Here is a 19,215-nt window from a genome sequence, read left to right on the forward strand (position 1 = left end):
ATTAGTATCGCCGTAAAAAGCGGAAGAGAGGAGACACGAAGAGAATCTCTCATTTGCAGATACGTCTAAATGAAAAAGTACCCGAGATTTATCATTAGTTATCTGCAGATTATTTTGAGTCTATAGATAATCAACGGTCTTGTTAACTGTAATCAGTATAGTAATCAATGATAATCTTAAATAATCATTGGTAATCATGATTAACTTATAGTAATCACAAGAGATTGAATACTGGTAATCAGTAAAGTAATCAAAAGTAACTTTTTTCAAAGGTGCGTAGTATAATTGTCCTGATATCCTTGTCAATTGCCAAGCTCAACAGCCCCCGCTCAGAGTGTGGTCTAAGCGGCAGGATGGAAGAAATTCTACTTAGGTAACGGGAAGATTGCAGAAACGAAACTAATGAAGTTCCTTAGAAATACCAAGTTAATAGAATTAATTTAAAACAAGTTATTGTAATAACTAAACTTTTATTTGGGGAGAATGACCGTTCGGCGGTTACACAGCACAGAGAAGTTAAAGCCCTGTAATCAAAAAAATAATTTTGTTTACCGTGCACTATACTTCATTTTTAATAGCAATAGTTTTGCATTTGAATTCAAAATAAGAATCATATGATATTCAGATGTGTTTTGATAGACGCAAAAATGGAAGAGCGGTTTCATGAATTATTTTAAGCATAAAAACTGCTTTTGAATTCCTAATAGAAATCAATGACGCGTCGTCATGTGTCATTTCTGAAAACAGAACCCCTGTTTTGGTCCCCCCCATCCGAAATTGAGCTCTCCGACGAAAAGGTAATGACGGCTCATTTTCTCTTAAATGAAATATAAAAATAATTCAAATATTTGAAAGTGGATTGTTTCATATACAAGCGTTTTTTTTCAAACAAATTGATTTATTAGGCAGCCCAAATTATCAGCACACAACTTTAACATCAATCAAAATCAAATACTTTTATGAAGTTCTAATCAACGTCCAGGGAAGATTCACTATTCATTTCGACTGTCTCTGGATCATAGTATAACGCATACAAGTTCAATGCAATCGTTGTTGAAGCATCAATGTTTGGCGAGTGCGATCGCATGTGCACTCGGCAACCTTCCTTCGTTAAGAATTCCGTCCGGCACAAACGACACTCATAATATTTGAAATCAGCTATATTGAACACCAAATAGTTACGCTCACTAGCGATAAAGTCATACCGTTCTTCTTCAGTATGCTCTTTGGAAATGTGTTCCGAGAGATTGCTTTGATTACGAAATTGTCTGTCACAGAGAACACAAGCAAACGGAAATTCATCCGGATGAGTCTGGAGATGAGAAGGATGTTCCTTTTTGGGAATCCAGTGGCCACATACCGGACATGGTCTCTTGGAATGGTGCGGATTTGACGGCACTGAATTGCTGGAATCCGCTTTGACAGCTTTCTGTACTTTTACGAACTTTTGTATATTTTTTCCACTGTTGGCAAAATGCGTAGCTTTGATGTGACCTACAGCGGATCTTGCATTGGTAAAATCTCCCAAGCATGCCTTGCACTCGTAGTAGAATGTTTTATTTGCTTTTACCAATCGGTACAGCCGTGGTCCTAGAATTTGAATTATTTCAGCCTGTTTGTGTTTCTGAGCTACATGTTGCTTCAAATCATGTTGTTTGTAGTATCCAGCATCGCAAATTGCACAATTATAACAATAGCTTTCTGGATGCTCAGAGCTTTCGTGTTCTTGAAGCATTTCTCTTGACATACACATATTGCAAATCCTGCATTTACGGTCCGACAAAATTTTTTCATTGCGCGGGAGCTGTATAGGACTCGTTTTCTGAGGTTCAGTACTTATGGTGATTTTCGTTTTCTCCTTTTCTACATGGATTGCCATATGCTCAGCCATTGTAGGTCTATAAACGATTTTGTGGCATATTTCACAAAGACAAAAAACTGGTTCAGACGCTTCCGGGTGTATTTTAATGCGATGGTCGTGAAGTTTTTGAAGTGTTTCGAAATTTTCTACCTCAAGTACACAAAGATTGCAACGAAACAATTGCTCGGAGTCATGCGTATTGATATGTTCATTGTAGTCTGCTTCATCCGTGAAGCCCATTTCACAAAACGTGCACAATTTAACCAGTTGATGTGCACTCACCTTGAAGTGAATGCAAAAATCTTTGAATGTTCTATAGCGCGCAGGACACTGCTTACACAAGAAAATATCGTACGTTCCTTCAGGACCTCCCAGATCGGCTTCAGATAATGTTATCGATGAAGATAACATTACTTTTCCACCGGAGGATGATTCGACAGCGGCTGGAGTTTGATTTCTGCCAAAAGAGATACTTTAGTAGCATATCGTTTTTAGTCGTACATTATTATATGTAACTCTTACCCGCGTGACTCCTTTAAATGGTTGGCCAAATCCTGTGTCTTGTGAAGGGTTTCTTGGTTTGAACCAAAATTAAAAGGGATCGTCACACTATCCGTATCGTTTGTCTGAGTGGTAGCTGAGTTTGGTTGTGATGACGGTTGCCCAATCAATGTTAAACTATGTTTGGTTAAATGGAATTCAGCAAAATGTTTACGAAGTTCAATAATAGACAAGAATATTGCTCCGCAAACGCCGCACTCGAGTACCGAGTTTTCGTCAATGTGCTGATGAGTTTCGATGTGCTTAATTAATGCGTTCATCTCGATAAAAGTTGCACTACATTTTCCACACTGAAATGCGCCGACAGCTGCCATTTCGTCAAGCGCTTTTGGGTGTAAACTTTCAATGTGCTTTTCGAGGTCTGTTGCAAGAAGAAAACCGGCAAAACATGTTGTGCATTGGTACAATCTAAAATCACAGAACGCCTTATGGGTTTTGGTCATGTTACTTGGCAGCAATTTGCAACATTTATTACATAAGAACGCGGTTGGAGTTGCCGATAGATCTATGGATTCCCGTTTATCAGCCTGTTTGTAAGGCCTTGGCTTAAATTCAAAAAAGTTATCCCTGTAAATATTTGGAAAACTGCCCGAAAAACTAGTTTGACCCGTAAAGTCTAATTCGTCGGCAAGATCTCGTGTCCGCGCTCGCTGTTTTTTGTTTTCGTCTGCTGCTAATACCGCCAGGCCATCATCAGTCGAATCTATCATTGCAACATCTGATACCGATTGATTAGAAGGTGCATAACGCAAAGTTATGCAATTGTTCACTTTACTGTGAAAAATAGAAACGTTGTGTGTTGGGTCCGAATAGCGCTTCAATAACGACGAAAGCACTTCATGGTTCAAATTCGGAAAGGCCTCTTGTAAGACATAATCCCTCAAATATGAATCCTTTTCTGAAACATTATGTGCTTTCACATGCTTTGGTCGACTTGAAGGGCAAGAGCCCGTCGACTCTATTGTTCGAAGTTTTCTGAGCAATACTGAATAATGCAAGCCAGCATCCTGTTTAGTTAACTTAAAAGTAGCAGGCGCGAAGGGAAATGTGAAGGGTTCACCGAGTTTTGGCAAATTCTGACTGGGGACTGCGTCGAATTTTAGCAGATACGTTTGAGCTAAAATTAAATTTCATCAATCGCATTTTGTTACGCATTTAGCTTATTCTGTATCTTACTGTTATGACATTTTTTAAAAAAATGTTTCTTGAAGTGTAGACAACAAACCGCTTCCCATCCTTCCAATTTACTGTGATAAAGCGTCCTGTCTTTCCAAATTTTTCGAATGAGCGGGTTTTTTGGGAACGGATAGAACGTGTGATCCTTTTTTGGGTGCGCTGGAATAGAAAATTATTTCTGAATTCTGCGTTTCCGTGTTTATATGGATGACAAACCTAAGTTATTACAAAGAGGTACACAACACCATGTGGCTACCATTTTTGGTATTTTATAAAACAAATTTTAGCGAATGGGATATTCTGTTGATAAATATTTACACTTTTTGAGCCAATCGGTTAACGTTAAATAGTTACAAAACAAAGCGAAGAACCCTTCACTCTTATGCAAAAGTTATATTTTTTCTAACCTGTCGATAGGATCGCACTGGATTGTTGGGAGACCGACGTGTAAATTACACCATCTATCTCGCTCATTCTGGATATAGCAAACACGCTAAAACGTGTTATCGATATTCGTTATACACGCTTAACCTATACAACCTAAAACCGTATAATACTGATGTGCCGCCAGCCAGGGGTTTCCAACAGTTATGATTACAACGATTACAACAAACTTTTCAAAAGAGGTCTCTGATTACTTTCCTGATTACTATTAAAGCGGGGTACGCTGCTGAAAAGTAATGGGTAAAAAGATAGGACAAGAAATGCTCAAGAAATCGATTTCGTTTACGATTTCTTAAGCAGTACGCACTTCATAAGAAATATTATTTCACGTTCAGATGGCGCAGTTTTACATGCAGGTGAATTAAAACGTCACTTTTCCGTACGGAATAATATCCGGCGCAATTATTACCACAAGAAAAAATGACAGGTGGTTGCTTGCATTGGAGTTGTCAAAATTTCTTCGGTAAATAGCAAGATTTTTTCTTGAGCTGTTTTCTTTTCAGCAGCGTACCCCGCTTAACCAAGGGACTGGCACCCTAGTTTTAACTCACTTGCGTGTAAAACTGCGCCATCTGGACGTGAAATAATATTTCTCATGAGGTGCGTACTGCTTAAGAAATCGTAAAAGAAAACGATTTCTTGAGCATTTCTTGTCCTATCTTTTTACCCATTACTTTTCAGCAGCGTACCCCCTTAATTGACAAAAGCGTGTAAAAGGTTTTTATGTAATTTACGAGTAATCCTTCATTGGAGCACCCCTCGAGCAGTAAGTAGCAAACTAAATCTTGATGTCGCTGCCATCGCTGCTATGTAACTCCAGCACAAAGAAATATTGATAAAGGTACATGGATATTTTTTTTATGCGTTTGGCAAACTATTTCTAGTGGGCGCTACCGACAGATTTTACACACAAAAAATCGATTACTTCCTTCGAGCCTATTAATCTGTTCTGTGTGGGTCCAGTTTGAGTTCGAGTAGCGGCTGCGCCATCGTTGAGCCGGTTCAAATATATGCCGGAACAGATATTGCACCTGGCAGCAATTTAACGAGTGCTACGCAAATTCGTTTTTTAATAATAACTATGCTGTACTTACTAAATACATTGAAAACATGGTTGTTAAGGAGGGGTGCAGTGGGGAGGCAATAACGAAAAACTGATAGTTTAAATTGCTAAATTGCCAACATGCGTGGTAAACGCAGAAAATAACCACGCTAATAATTTTCGCGTGGGACTCTAAATTGGTGGAAACTCCGCCATATATCTTTTAGACTTTTAATTTTGAAGTTGATATTGCCCCTTTTATGACTATTTAGACTACTGTGATAATCATTTAATGCAACGTACCGCATTTTGCACTGTAAATCTTACACTAAAGTGGCTTTTAGTTTGATCTTCTTTTTCCTTCTTCCCCTTCTTTTTCACTTCATATTCTTTGAGGGAAATCGTGTGCGAGATTCGACTGTGATAATCGTGTAAATCGGGGTAGTCTAAATAAGGGCAAATGTCGCAATATCATCTCGGATATCATCAGCTGAAGTTACCGTATTGTGAACGGCTATCCATAGACAGGAAAGAACGGATTCGGAACCGAATGACCCGAAAATAAACCGGGATTGGATCACTCGAAAATTTGTCACATTTTCACAATAACGAAGTGCTACCTTAGGAACACTTTCGTAGGTGTTTTCTGCCGCCTACAACATAACATAAAAGTAGAGTTGCCAAGTCTGCAAATCAGCATATTAGAGGATTTGTCTGTAATGTGGTGCAATGTGCGTTAGACAATCGCGATTGCATGTAATCAGCATAAAGAGAAAGTGGGAGTCGGTTGACATTTTCCCGTGGGAATTATTGAAGATAGCTAATTTTGTGAGTGACAGCTACTTGCTTCTGGCGCTAGTGTATATTGCCGCCAGAAGCAAGGTATTATCACTGCAAAACTAGCTATCTTGATCGTCAATGATCCACTGTTCAGGTTTGCTAATAAATTTATCAGAAAATTTAACAGACCAGGCAAAAAGTACAAATCCGGCTTCATACGTCGGAAAACCGGCCTTTTTGCCAGATTGACCGACCACCGGCTTTGCAAGTGAAAAACCGGTCGGGCTGGCCAAAAACCGGCCACTTGGCAACCCTACATAAAAGTTGTAATTAATTGATAAATATCTAGCAATATTAATAGATTACAAAATTCTTTGATAAATGCCACAAATGTCGAGCAACATTTGAAAGGGGCGGATAAGCCAACTGTCAAACAGAACGAGTGAGAGTTCATTTTCCTATGCTGCTCCAGCAAAAGATAACTCTCACTCGTTCTGTTTGACAGTTGGCTTATCCGCCCCTTTCAAATGTTGGTCGACAAATATCCACTATTTTCGAGTATACGACCATGGGATTTCTAATGTGTTTACATGGTTTACATACCAGCATTGCTGTTTGCTGATGCTGAATATCTTGCGTGAGAAAAAATAGCTGATAGTTCGGATAGTTCGGCATGAGATTTTTTGTAAGTGCGAGCAGCCTATGAAATCTCTTTTTGTGCTATCATCACCAATAGTAAACGTATAGCTTTGTGTTTGTGTAAGGAAATAGCTAATTGGGTTTTAAGTGCGAGCAGGCTTTGATTCAATATGCATGAGCGGGCTCCCAGAGATGGGATTTCGCGTCAGTGTGAGCAGACTTCAAAATTACTTTTACGCTCATGCCTTCGACTGCAGAATTTAGGTGATTGCAGCACTACTATACTGCTGATTGCCACTTGCTAAAAAACCGTTGCATTTTTTTACACACGGTGCGAGCCCAGCTTGGATGTCTGTTTTCTGTGATTCTCCGTAGCCAAAAAGTTGGAGTTCACTAAAAAAATAAGTATAGAGAATTATTCCATTGCAAATCTTATATTATATTTTCACTGCAATGTAAAAATTTATTACATTTTTGTTTTGCAATTTTGTTAGTTGAATGAAATGTACAACCACAGAGAACAGACTACCAGGTAATTGACAAAAAGTGTGTAAAAGGTTTTTATGTAATGTACAAGTAATCCTTCAATAGAGCACCCCTCGAGCAGTAAGTGGCAAACTAAATCTTGATGTCGCTGCCATCGCTGCTACGTAACTCCAGCACAAAGAAATATTTATAAAGGTACATGGATATTTTTTGATCCGTTTGGCAAACTATTTCTGGAGGGCGCTACCGACAGATTTTACAATCAAAAAATCGATTACTTCCTTCGAGCCTGTTAATCTGTTCTCTGTGGTAAAACTTTATTTTTTTCTGCATAAAAAAACATTGTATTTACTGAGAAACAATGAACAGATCAAGCACAGACTAACAGACGTAAAACCTCTAACAAATTTTCTAACAAATCATCGTTTCAATGACACCCCTAAAACTTGGATAAAACACTAGCATTACCTGGTGCAGTCTTCGCGCTACAGCAGAGTAGGTTGCTATAAATTTAGCAATGCTATAAATTTACTTGTATATTATCTGACAACAGCGCCAGCACAGGCGAGCGGTGTTCTCGCGCAGCGATTGTTGTTTGAGTCTTGGCTTAAGCGAAAATTTGAAATGAACGTTTTTATTGACGATAGAATGAGGCTTCAGTGTTACGTCTGTTAGTCTGTGGATCAAGTCTACCCGGTCTCCCCTACTGATTACCCCGATTACCAGTAATCAATCTCTTGTGATTACTATAAATTAATCATGATTACCAATGATTACTTAATATTATCATTGATTACTCTATTGATTGCCATTGATTACTTAATTAATTCGTAAATGATTACTGTTGTGTCTTGATTTAATGAAAGACTGTTCAAACTATAACGTCTAATGTATTTACGTCTATTACTATTAACTGACAAACCAAGAATGAATCCACTGTTAGTTGTTTGCAAGCCTAGATTGCTATGATCTAACATCTCCCCTCTTTAATTCATCCAGTAGGATTTAAACCGGGCAGGTAACTGGATAAATCGCCGTTCACGATCAGAAGCTTGAGACATTGCGTCGGAATTTTCCTGAGCTTGTGGTTGATTCCTAACAGCAATAGTATCTTGAGCTTCGGTGTTCCCTAATAACTCGTCGAGCTCAGCATCGAAAGGGTTTTCCGTTTCATCTAGTTCCGATTCCAAAACTGGCTCCACTTGAACTGGATCTGGAACATTCGCGTTCAACGTAGCATTTGGTACTAAACGATCCGATAGGCCGAAGTTATCCAAAAATATCGATAGCGGTGTCGAGTCCGTAGGATGATTAGCTTTAACTGGAAGCCGGATCTTCAATTGGTTCGCATGTGAGCGAATTAATCGACAAGAATCTTCGAGAAGAACGTTATAGTTCACCTTACCAATTCTTTCGATTACTTTAGCTGCTTCCCACTGCCAGCAATTAGTTCGATGAACCTGCGCGAACACTAATTCACCAACTTTGAAACTGCGTCGAACTGCTCCGTGCTTTCTGTTGAAGGCTTCATTTTGCTTTTCCGCCTTTGGATTGTAGGCCGAAACTGGCTGTTCACTCGGCTGAAGTAACGATGAAATGGTTCGTATTTTTCTGCCGAACATAATTTCCGCCGGAGATTTCTCATCCTGGGTAGGTGTTGTGCGGTATACTTGTAGAAAGGTTTGCAATGCTAGTTCCACTGATTTTTCCTCCGAACGAATTTTCCGAAGGCTGCGTTTCAAGGTGTCCACGAATCGTTCTGCCAAACCATTTGATTGTGGGTGGTAAGGTGCAGTGCGAATGTGTTGTATACCCAGGCGTATGCAAAACTGTTGAAACTCGTACCCAGAAAATTGTGTACCATTGTCTGAAACGACCACCTCAGGAATTCCAAATGTAGCGAAAGCTTGATTTAGGAATTTGATTGTGGTTTTTGCCGTTATCGATCGCGTTGTGTATACCTCGGGCCATTTGCTGAACGGGTCGACAATAATTAAAAAATAAATACCATCTACAGGACCAGCGTAATCGATGTGGATTCTGGACCATGGTTGACATGGTGAAGGCCATGATTCTAGAGTTGCTTTCGTAGGTGCTTTGCCTTCGATGCAACAAGGAGTGCAGCGTTTAACGAATTCCTCAATATCGCCATCAATTCCAGGCCAGTAGACAAAACTGCGTGCAATTGCTTTCATTCGTATCATTCCGGGATGACCTCGATGAAATTGTCGTAGAATTTGCCGTCGAAACTTGTCTGGAACTACCACTCTGTCATGGAACATTACACAACCGTCGATCAAACTAAATGCTTCACGTCTGTTGTAGTAAGGTTGAACTTCAGCTGAAAGACTTTTGGAGCATGTAGGCCAACCGTCGCGGATGTGTTTAGCAACGGTTTGTAGTACAGCATTTGTTGATGTAGCCTTCCGGAGTGCTGCAAAAGAGACAGGAACTTTTTCTGCTGCATCAGCTAGAATGCTTGAGAGATCCTCCTCTAGGGTGAGTGCCGCAATCACATATTCTTCCTCTGGTTGTTTAGTTCGATCAATCAATCTGGATAACAGGTCTGCACATCCGAACTCGTTCGTTGAAACATGGTGGATTTCAAAGTCGTAGTTCAGCATTGTGAGTGCCCAGCGTTGCAACCTGTTTGCAGTGTGTAGTGGAATGCCCTTCTTGGAACCAAAAATGGACAGTAACGGCTTGTGATCAGTCAGCAATGTGAAGTGACGTCCAAGCAAATATTTATGGAACTTTGTTACTGCATAAACCAACGCAAGTGCCTCCTTTTCAGGTTGTCCATAGTTACGTTCTGCCGGTGTAAGCGTTCTTGAAGCATGTTGCACAGCTTTCATTTTGCCATCTGGAAACTGGTGAAAGATGACTGCCCCAATTCCGGTGTTTGATGCATCTGCAGCCACAACAATGGGTAACTTCGGGTCGTAGTGCGTTAGTAGTAACTTTGATTGAAGCGTTTCCTTGAATTTATCAAAAGCTTTCTGGCACTCAGGAGTCCACCGCCACTTTGTTTCTTTCTTCAGTAATTGGTCCATCGGTTGACGCAGTTCGTGTAAGTTACGCACGAATCTTCCGTAAAAGTTGATGGCGCCTAAATACGAACGCAGTTCGGTGATGTTGGTTGGAGGTGGAATTGCAGCAATACTCTTCACTTTCTCAGGATCTGGATGGATGCCTTGATTATTCACAATGTGTCCTAAATAACGAAGTTGTGGTTGGAAAAACCTACACTTTTCAGCTTTAACATGAAACCCATACTCCTTGAGTCGTTGAAAAAGCTGATTGAGTGATGCTGCATGCGACTTCATATCCTTCCCAAACACGATGACGTCGTCGATGAAAGAGCGAACTCCTGGTATGTCCGCGATCATTCCGTCGACCAAGCGTTGAAATGCTCCCGGAGCTGACTTCACTCCTGGAGCAAGGCGATTAAATTGGAACAAACCACGATGCGTATTGATGGTGAGAAGCTTTTTTGATTCTTCATCAACTTCAAGTTGTAGATATGCGTCTGAGAGATCGATGATACTGAAAACGGTGCTGCCATTAAGTTGGGCGAAAATTTCCTCTGGAGTAGGAAGCGGATAATGATTAGCTTCCAGTGCTTCGTTGAGCCCAGTTGAATAGTCCGCGCAGATGCGAACTTTTCCATTAGATTTGCGCACTGCCACGATAGGAGCGGCCCATTCGGAGAAGTCGACTGGTTCAATGATGCCCAGCGATTGCAGTCGCGTAAGCTCGGCATCAACCAATGATATCGTATTGAAAGGAACAGGTCGTTTTGGACAGAAAATCGGTTTGGCATTTGATTTTAGAAAAAGCCTTACCGTCATTTTCTTGCAGTGTCCAAGTGAGTCTTTGAAAACGTCTGCATGCTTCGCTCGGAATTCAAGAATTTGTTGATCGCTTTTCACTTGTACTTGATTGCAGATTGAGTCGATGGGAACTGACCATAGTCCAAACATTTCTATCCAATCAATGCCCAGAAGGTTGAGGTTTGGAGTCGTTGTGACGAAACATCTTCCTTGATAGGTTTTACCGTTGATCTGGATTTCGCACTGAAACTCGCCGATTAGTTTAAGTGGCTGACCTGATGCGTTGACTGCTTCAATCGTCGGATTATTGATTGCAGGTTTACCCAAATTGTTCCAGGTCTGCTTCGAAATTACCGTGATATCGCTTGCTGTATCGAGCTGAAGTTTGGTTTTCACACCGTTGATGCTGATCGGTATAAACTTCCGCTTGCTGGATTGGTGAGCGACTTGATTCACAACGAAAATTCCTCTTGATTTGGCTTTCTTTCCCTTTTTCCTGTATTGCTTTTTTCCCTCTTGTTCTGACTTAGAGTTGCTAGCTGACTTGGAAATGCAACTACAGTAGCCTTCCTTATGGCCAACACGGTTGCATGTCTTACACTGATGACTCGAAAACGGACAATCGCGAACGAAATGCATTTGACCGCATTGCCAACAAGGTGTGCGTGGAGATTTACCAGCCGTTGAGTGATTCTTCGAAGCATCTTTATCACGAACTGTGTACACCGTTTGCTTCGAGCTTGATGGTTGCTCGATTAATGTGGTGTCCGCTTTGAGATTGACCAGTCGTTGATACTCCTCGATAAGATTTTCAAGTTTTACTGGTACTTCAGCTGTCTCGGTTTCAATGCGGGAAAGTAGTCTAACGGGTATGTCTGCATAGCGTGGCGCTTTGAGACCACAAACGAAAATCAGACATTTGAATTGGTCTATCGTAAGTTTTTCAAATTCGAAAGCTTCACAGGCGCAATTCACCCTCCCTCCGTAGCTGATGATGTCGTCTGCTTCGGACTTCAATAGTTGTAAACACTGGTAACGTTTGTTGAACACGGTTGTCTGTGTGCCGAAAATTTTCTTCAACGTTGCTATGGTAACGTCAAAACTTTTCATGCCTGGCTCTTCCGGAAGGATGAAATTGATGTACCGGGTGTGCGAAGGCGTGTCCAATTTTCGTAACAGGAGTCGTACCTTTGCTGGCTCGTCCAATTTCGCAGCATCATGTTCGAAAAGGTCCTTGTAACGATTGTACCACCGGTCAAAAGTGATTCCGTTTTCGGGATCGAACGAAAATTCGGTAATATTGCTTGCAAGATTTTCGAGAACTTGTTCGGTATTGATTCGTGCTGGAGCTGGTTCCGCCAATTTTTGAAGTAACTCCGTTATCCGCAGGATCGCTTCTTTAATTTCAGCCATTCTTCCGGAATTTTGCAGGCTTTATCCTCGTCGCCAATTTGTTGTGTCTTGATTTAATGAAAGACTGTTCAAACTATAACGTCTAATGTATTTACGTCTATTACTATTAACTGACAAACCAAGAATGAATCCACTGTTAGTTGTTTGCAAGCCTAGATTGCTATGATCTAACAATTACAAAAGTAATCTGATTACTAGGCACTTATATGGCTTACTGCACACCCCTTGGTCTAAACGTAGAACGCACCTTTAACTTAAATTCAACCTATGTTTACAGGTAACCTCATTTAAGAGTGTAGAGTAAATATGCAACAAGCCCTCTGATGATAAAACAAGCGTGTACTGTGCTGTGCATTAAATTTTTAATTTGTGATAAATTAGTAAACATTGAACCAGAGTAACAGGAATTTATTATTTTTCTAATAGTTCCCTAGCTAAAAGTCTACCTAGATAAGTGAAAATGGTTGCAAGAATGTGTCGCCTATGTTTAAGGCGAACGACGGAAGCGGTTCCTTTATTTCGAGCTCGTATTGGCGACAAACTGCTGACCGAAATGATTTGGGCTACATTCAAAATAGAGGTAATGCAAGTACAATTTCGCAAATATGTATGGATATGAAAATTCGGAAAATCTTTTCAGCTGAACAAAAGAGATCCCTTACCAAAAGCAGTATGCGACAAGTGCGTCAAAAAAATTGAGTTTATGCACAGTTTTCAGGAAGAATTGACAAGGTGTCAGTTATTGTTGTTAGATTTGAAAAATCAAGGAAAGATTTCCGTACGTCAGTTAGCATTCGCTGATTTACCATCCTATTACAGCGATGGTATTCTCAAACTACAACAAGACCAGGACAATGAATCAACTCAAGAAGATTTAGAAGAATGTAATTTGGAAATCGAGCATTTGGAACCGGAAATGGACGTCGATAAAATCGAAAACGAAGAAGTTATAGAAGAGCAGATAATAGAAGAGCAACTGATTGGTATCAAGATTGAAACACTTGAAACTAGTGACCAATTTATAGTTGAGCATTTGTCGGTGGAAGATGAAAATGGTGTAGAACTCCCGGCCGAACAGCTAAGTGATGTAGAGGAAGATTTTAAAGGTTTTGAAGAACCGATACCAGTAAAGCTAGAAGTTGTTAAATGTTTGAATCCAGGAAAAAAGCTTCGAAAATCTAAACGATCAGTTCCCAGATTCGAAATAATTGAAACCGTAGCAAATAAGTGCTACATTTGTGAAACTATTTATGAGAGCAAACTACACTTTGACATTCATTTAGTTAGTCATAAATTAATGCTTCCATATCGTTGCGAGAAATGTAGTACTGAAATTTATTCAATAGAAATCAAAACCTTGGTTCTGCTTAACAAACACTTCGAATCACATAACTTTAATTATACATGTTCGTATTGTCCACTGCGTTTCAGGTCATATCCACCGCTTTACGATCACACTAGAAATGCTCATTGTCAGGATAATGAAGGGTTTACCTGTGATATTTGCGGACAGAAGTTCCTTGAAATTAGAAAATTTCGGAAACATGCTCGAGCTCATAGGGATTGCGCATTACAGAGATACAAGTGTAAATACTGTTCGAAAAACTTTAAGACTGGGACAATTTTGCGACGTCATGAACAGATCCACGCTGAAGACCGGCCGTATAAATGTCCGTTTTGTAACCGAGGTTTTAACCACGAAACTAATTATAACCAGCATAAAATGCGCCATATTCAGCAGCAGTCTGATGAAATAACCGGTTATATGTGTGAATTATGTGAAAATCATTTCACGAACGCATCCGACTTTCGCGTTCACATGGCCGAGCATTATCCGGATAACCCATTGTATGCTGTGAAGACAGATATTCTACCAAAGCATTTGAAAGACTCTTCAAGCTATCCAAGACCTTGCGAGGAGTTGAATTGTCAATATGTAGCGCCATCATACCAGCTAATGTGGTCGCATTACCGTAATCACTACAAATCATACAAATGTCAAGAATGCGATCGAATGTTTGCGACTGCTACCATTCTACGTAGGCACATTGATGTGGTTCATCGAAAAGTGCGCAAATTCCAGTGCGAATTCTGCCAAAAAACCTTCGCTTATCAACACAAATACAAAGAGCACGTAAATATGCATAAGGGTATTAAGTCGCGTCAATGCCGTTACTGTGAGAAAACTTTTACCCATTCCTCAAATCTCATGATGCATGAACGAATTCATACAAAAATACGACCGCACAAATGCGCAACATGTAACTCAAGTTACGTTTCAACATCAGCTCTAAAAAAACATCAAAAATCCCATCTGCCAAAGCCGACGAAGTTGTTTAAAAGATCACAGATTAAAAAGGAAAAGGCAGTTACGAAAGCAAATGAAAAGGAGGAGTACATTGGAATAGATTTTATCTATGATACTGAATGTCAAGAAAAAGTGGAAAGTAACACAGCCGATATGGAAGAGGTTGTAATCGAGAAGTTCGAAGTTTGAGTCCTTAGGTAATTAGTTTTCAATGAAGAATAAAAAATAATGATTGACATGATTCTGATGACACTACATGTGAATGTCTTAATAAATCGTCAGAACGACATTGCAAACTGGAAATGACATTTGTATTTTGCAAACTTTTCTCTTCCGTACTGTTGTATACATTCATGGCCCGACATTTTTCACATTCGGTTTTAAATTTGCCGGAGTTGTGAGATTGGCACAGTTAAACGTTTAGGGCAATCCTCTAGTTCTAGTTGAAATAACAAATTCTTCTAGTAACAGGTAATTTAATTGGGTATCAGGTACAACTCAACGAGATTAATTCAATTTATCGACATGAACCGTTTTATTTGAATTTTCATTTAATATTGATGCATTACTATCTAAGGCTGTTTGTCAGTCGCCCAATATTTGCTATCGAAAAAGAAAATAAAAAGCAAAAAGATGAAAATGATTGTCATGATGAATTTGAAACTCATTGCTCTTATGCATAACTAATTTTTCTAAGTCATACACCCTATTAACATTTACATTAACTTGTTAAGAAGCTCTTCGTTTAAGATGATGAAATGAAAATATTTGTTTTCATTTGTTGGTAATACATAAATGCTACTAAAAGGTGGAATTGATTAAAATATGAAATATTTTATTTCTCAAAAGACAATGCAGCGCAGATAAAGCTAATGCCACCCGCACGCCAGGGGTTTTATATAATCAAAAAATCAACAGGATCACCATTGCCTTGAAATTCGAGCGCTACATCTTCGATCAGTATCATGTCCGCCTTCTCCAGGTGTTGCTTCCGAATGTGTATCTTCAAATAGTCCTTACGGGGATAACGTTTCAAGCAGTACTCACACTGAAAGGGTTTACCACTCTCACCCGGATTATGTGTTAGCATGTGCCGTTTTAGATCGGAAGACTGAACGTACCGTTTGTCGCAAATACCACAAGCAAAAGCTTTCTCTTGGGTATGTACCTTGATGTGAATCTTCAAACATTGTGCCCTTTTGAACGCCGCTGGACAAAACGGACAACGATGCCTCCGTTCGTCACTATGACTTATCAAGTGCGTCTTTAGTAGATCTTTCGTGCGGAAACATTTGCCACATTCCGCGCAGCAAAAATTCCGTGATTCGCTAGTAGCATGTAACTTAAGATGATTTTTGAGGTATAATTTGTTTTTAAATCGTCGCAGGCAAATATGACATGAAAATGGCATTTCATTCGAATGGGTAGTTTGATGAGTAGTTTTGTCATGCGCTCGGCTAAACGTGCGACCGCAAATATCACAGGAGTAGCGTTTTTCCAGGTTAATTTTTTTCCTATGTTGATTGAGAACTAGTTTGGAAGAGAAACGTTTGCAGCAGATATCGCATTCAAAGCTTTTAGAACTTTCGTTTGTTGAATCCGATTGTGCATCGCTAGCACTTCTATGAACCGCAGCAGCGTGGTCTAGCAATGCCTGTTGATTGGAGAACTCAGTACGACAACCACAGCAACGTTTTCTTTTGTTGTCATCGGTTCTTACATCGTGGCAGGATTTTTCATGCAATGATAGGAATAATTTTTTCATGAATACCTCTCCGCATTGTTGGCACTGATGTTGTTGGGTCATTCGCTTGTGACCAACAAGTGACTTGCGTGTGGAATATCGTCGATAGCAGATATTACATTCAAAAGGTTTGCTTGGATTAATTGTTTGTTCTACTTGGTGTACTTCTTGTGAGTGTTGTAGAAGATCTGATTGTGATTTAAAGTCTCTACGACATCCGCAACATCTTATGGTTTCATGTGAAGCAATGTGGTATTTGAGATGATTTTCCAAATTCGTCTGGGTCATGAATCCCTTACCACACTGACGACAAAAGAATCTTCTTATTACAGTTCGCTGGTGCTCTTTCAATAGTTGCTGATTAGAGAATGATTTGTAGCATATCGAACATTGGAAAGGTTTGCCTGTCTCGGAAATGCTGGGTTGTTCTTTTTGATGTACCAAGTTACTGTGGGTTTTTAGTTCTATGTCACTGTTGAAGGTTTTCTTGCAACCACAGCACTTTTTTGTAACGTGAGATTGGTCTAATCTGTTTTCATCCCCACCAGGGGGTCTATTTTCCATCGTTTCCAATATATCTGTATTTTTAAAATCAGATGTATGACCTAATGGTTCCTGTATGTCTTTATTTGTAACCAAAAGGTTTCCTTCGTTCATATTTCCACTGTAAAAGTTTTCATTAGGTAATTCAACCGGTGGAGCTGCTTTGACCTCTTCAGCTATTAAGCCTTTAACGTTTTCCAACAAGATATTGTCATAAGCTTCCGATAGCAGGAAAGCGTATTCGGCGGAATTTATGTCATCATGCATGTCGTTAGCATCGAAAACTGCCTCGTCTTTTCTGCTGCTCAAATCGATCTCATGTTTGAATATTGATCTCAGCGTTTGATCTGAGTCTCGACACTTTTGAATGATGTGATAGGCGATTATCATATATTCGGCACAGTTGCGGCAAGCGTTTCGTGGCAAAGCATCATCTTTTCTTATCTGCGACAAAATGAAATACAAACGTAAATTAGAAACTTCAACATAAACAAGATTGAAAGCCAAATCTCTTCGGGCGATTTAGAATTAGGTTAGTTATACACAAAATAGTAGGGGCTTACATACCTCTACTCGGGCACACTCCATGATTACGTCCATCATTATGTTGTCTTCGAATTCGTCATAAACGCATACAAAATCTTCCTCGCAACTTTCCATGCAGATACGACATACTTTATAGCAATCCGGTTCAATTAATATGTCCATTTCAAAGAAGGAATGTGCCACTTATTATCTTTCTAGTTAAATACAAGAATTACAAAGTTTCGCACAGCCAGCGATTATAGAAAAGTACTTGCACTTTGCGCAGTGCATGAATAATAAATATAAAAGTGAAAGCAGAGCCTGAGCGCATCAATCTAGCATTGGGCGATACTGTATCTGTATCGAAAAAATCGATACTTTTGAGCCGATACATCGATATTTTGGATCGATACTGAGCGTCCCGATACCGACCAGTATCGATGCTAAAACGACGATATTTGTATCGATACCTTTATAGTAAAAACTAAAATACTTTACTTATCCTAATGCGATGCCCATTAGGATTTCACCTGCATAACAATGTTCCGCCAACAAACTCGATCCATGGTTGTCCGCCTCCAATTTCTCGAATGTCCCACACTTTCCAGGACTTGCTCCATTTGGTCTAACCGTCAAGCACGCTGCGTACCTCTGCGCCTGGTACCAACCGAATTCGAGGCAAACATCATTTTTACGGGATTGTTTTCTGGCATTTTCACAACATGTCCCGACCATTGTACTCTTCCAGCCTCAGCAACTTTCTGAATACTGGGTTGGCCGAAAAGCTGCGCCAGCTTGTGGTTCATGTTTTTCCTTCATAGACCGTACTCACATACACCACCAAAGATGATCCTAAGCACACGACGTCCAAAAGTGACCAGTCTCCGTCGAGCATTGTCCACGTTTCGTGCCCGTAGACTATCGGTCTTATTTGCGCTTTGTACATGGTACATTTGGTACAGGGAGGAAGTTTGCCAGATTTTAGAGTCTTGTAGAATCCGTAGTAAGCACGACTTCCGGCAAGAATACCTCTGCGTATTTCTCTGCTGCAGATGTTATCCGACCACCTCGAACTCGTAGAAATTAAAATAAGAGGTGTACCTAATTAATGCGGCAGATAATTTTTTTTCGATAAATAAACTCTGCAAAAATAGATGCATTCCTAGTTCCAGTCTTAAATCAAATTTTAAGTAAAACTTCAATTTCAATTTGAAATTTAATTTAAAGTCGGATTTCTTGGGTGATGTAAAAAAATCAAATTAAATTTCAAATCCTATTTCAAGTCCAATTATAAGTCCGATTTAACTCCAATTTCTGGCAAAGTTGTAAGTATAATTTCTAGTCAAATTTTACATCCAATTCACTATTAGTTACTAGTAAAATTTTAAGTTCTTTATTATGTCCTATTTCAAGTTCAATTTCATGTCTCATTATAAGTCCTATTTCATGTGTAATTTCAAGTCCAATTTATATTCTAGTCTGAATTGGTCCAAACTTGAGTTTAACTTCGCGACCAATTTTAAGTGTGAAGTCCAAATTCAAGTTCCACTTCAAGTTTAATTTTAAGTTAAATTTAAAGTCTTACTTCCAGCTCAATTTAAAGTAAAGATTCAAGTTGAAATTGATTCAAACTGAAGTCCAATATCATTTGATCATCAATATCAATTTGAAGTTCAATTTTAAGCATAATGCCATGCTCGATTCTAAGTTAAATTTCAGTTCCGATTTCAAGTTCAATATCAAGTTTAATTTCAGGTTCAATTTTAAGTAAAATTTCAAGTGCAATTCCAGCTCCGATTTTAAAATTAATTTCAAATGCGATCAATGTAGAGTGAAGCTCTGCTTTCCTCAATGGAGGTA

General features: G+C 39.4%; 4 protein-coding genes across 4 annotated transcripts; 1 reads left to right on the top strand and 3 right to left on the bottom strand.

Moving 5' to 3' along the window:
- Positions 1 to 909: 909 nt before the first annotated feature.
- LOC128742553 (zinc finger protein Xfin-like) lies at positions 910 to 4,016 on the bottom strand. The gene is made up of 4 exons (XM_053838950.1): positions 3,815 to 4,016; positions 3,599 to 3,757; positions 2,384 to 3,539; positions 910 to 2,318 (listed from the first exon to the last, which is right to left on the bottom strand). The coding sequence occupies exons 1-4, from the start codon at positions 3,855 to 3,857 to the stop codon at positions 968 to 970; spliced, it is 2,709 nt and encodes a 902-aa protein (XP_053694925.1). The 5' UTR covers positions 3,858 to 4,016; the 3' UTR covers positions 910 to 967.
- A 3,959-nt stretch (positions 4,017 to 7,975) lies between these two features.
- Positions 7,976 to 12,235, bottom strand: LOC128740403 (uncharacterized protein K02A2.6-like). Its single transcript, XM_053835944.1, has one exon. The coding sequence runs from the start codon at positions 12,233 to 12,235 to the stop codon at positions 7,976 to 7,978; it is 4,260 nt and encodes a 1,419-aa protein (XP_053691919.1).
- A 416-nt stretch (positions 12,236 to 12,651) lies between these two features.
- LOC128743224 (zinc finger protein 883-like) lies at positions 12,652 to 14,771 on the top strand. Its single transcript, XM_053839758.1, has 2 exons — positions 12,652 to 12,815; positions 12,876 to 14,771. Exons 1-2 carry the CDS (start codon positions 12,696 to 12,698, stop codon positions 14,730 to 14,732), a joined length of 1,977 nt encoding a protein of 658 aa, XP_053695733.1. The 5' UTR covers positions 12,652 to 12,695; the 3' UTR covers positions 14,733 to 14,771.
- Positions 14,772 to 15,329: 558 nt separating this feature from the next.
- LOC128743086 (zinc finger protein 883-like) lies at positions 15,330 to 17,604 on the bottom strand. The gene is made up of 2 exons (XM_053839604.1): positions 17,398 to 17,604; positions 15,330 to 17,274 (listed from the first exon to the last, which is right to left on the bottom strand). Exons 1-2 carry the CDS (start codon positions 17,536 to 17,538, stop codon positions 15,439 to 15,441), a joined length of 1,977 nt encoding a protein of 658 aa, XP_053695579.1. The 5' UTR covers positions 17,539 to 17,604; the 3' UTR covers positions 15,330 to 15,438.
- Positions 17,605 to 19,215: the final 1,611 nt, after the last annotated feature.

The sequence above is a fragment of the Sabethes cyaneus genome, chromosome 3, assembly GCF_943734655.1.
Source record: "Sabethes cyaneus chromosome 3, idSabCyanKW18_F2, whole genome shotgun sequence".
Taxonomy (NCBI): domain Eukaryota; kingdom Metazoa; phylum Arthropoda; class Insecta; order Diptera; family Culicidae; genus Sabethes; species Sabethes cyaneus.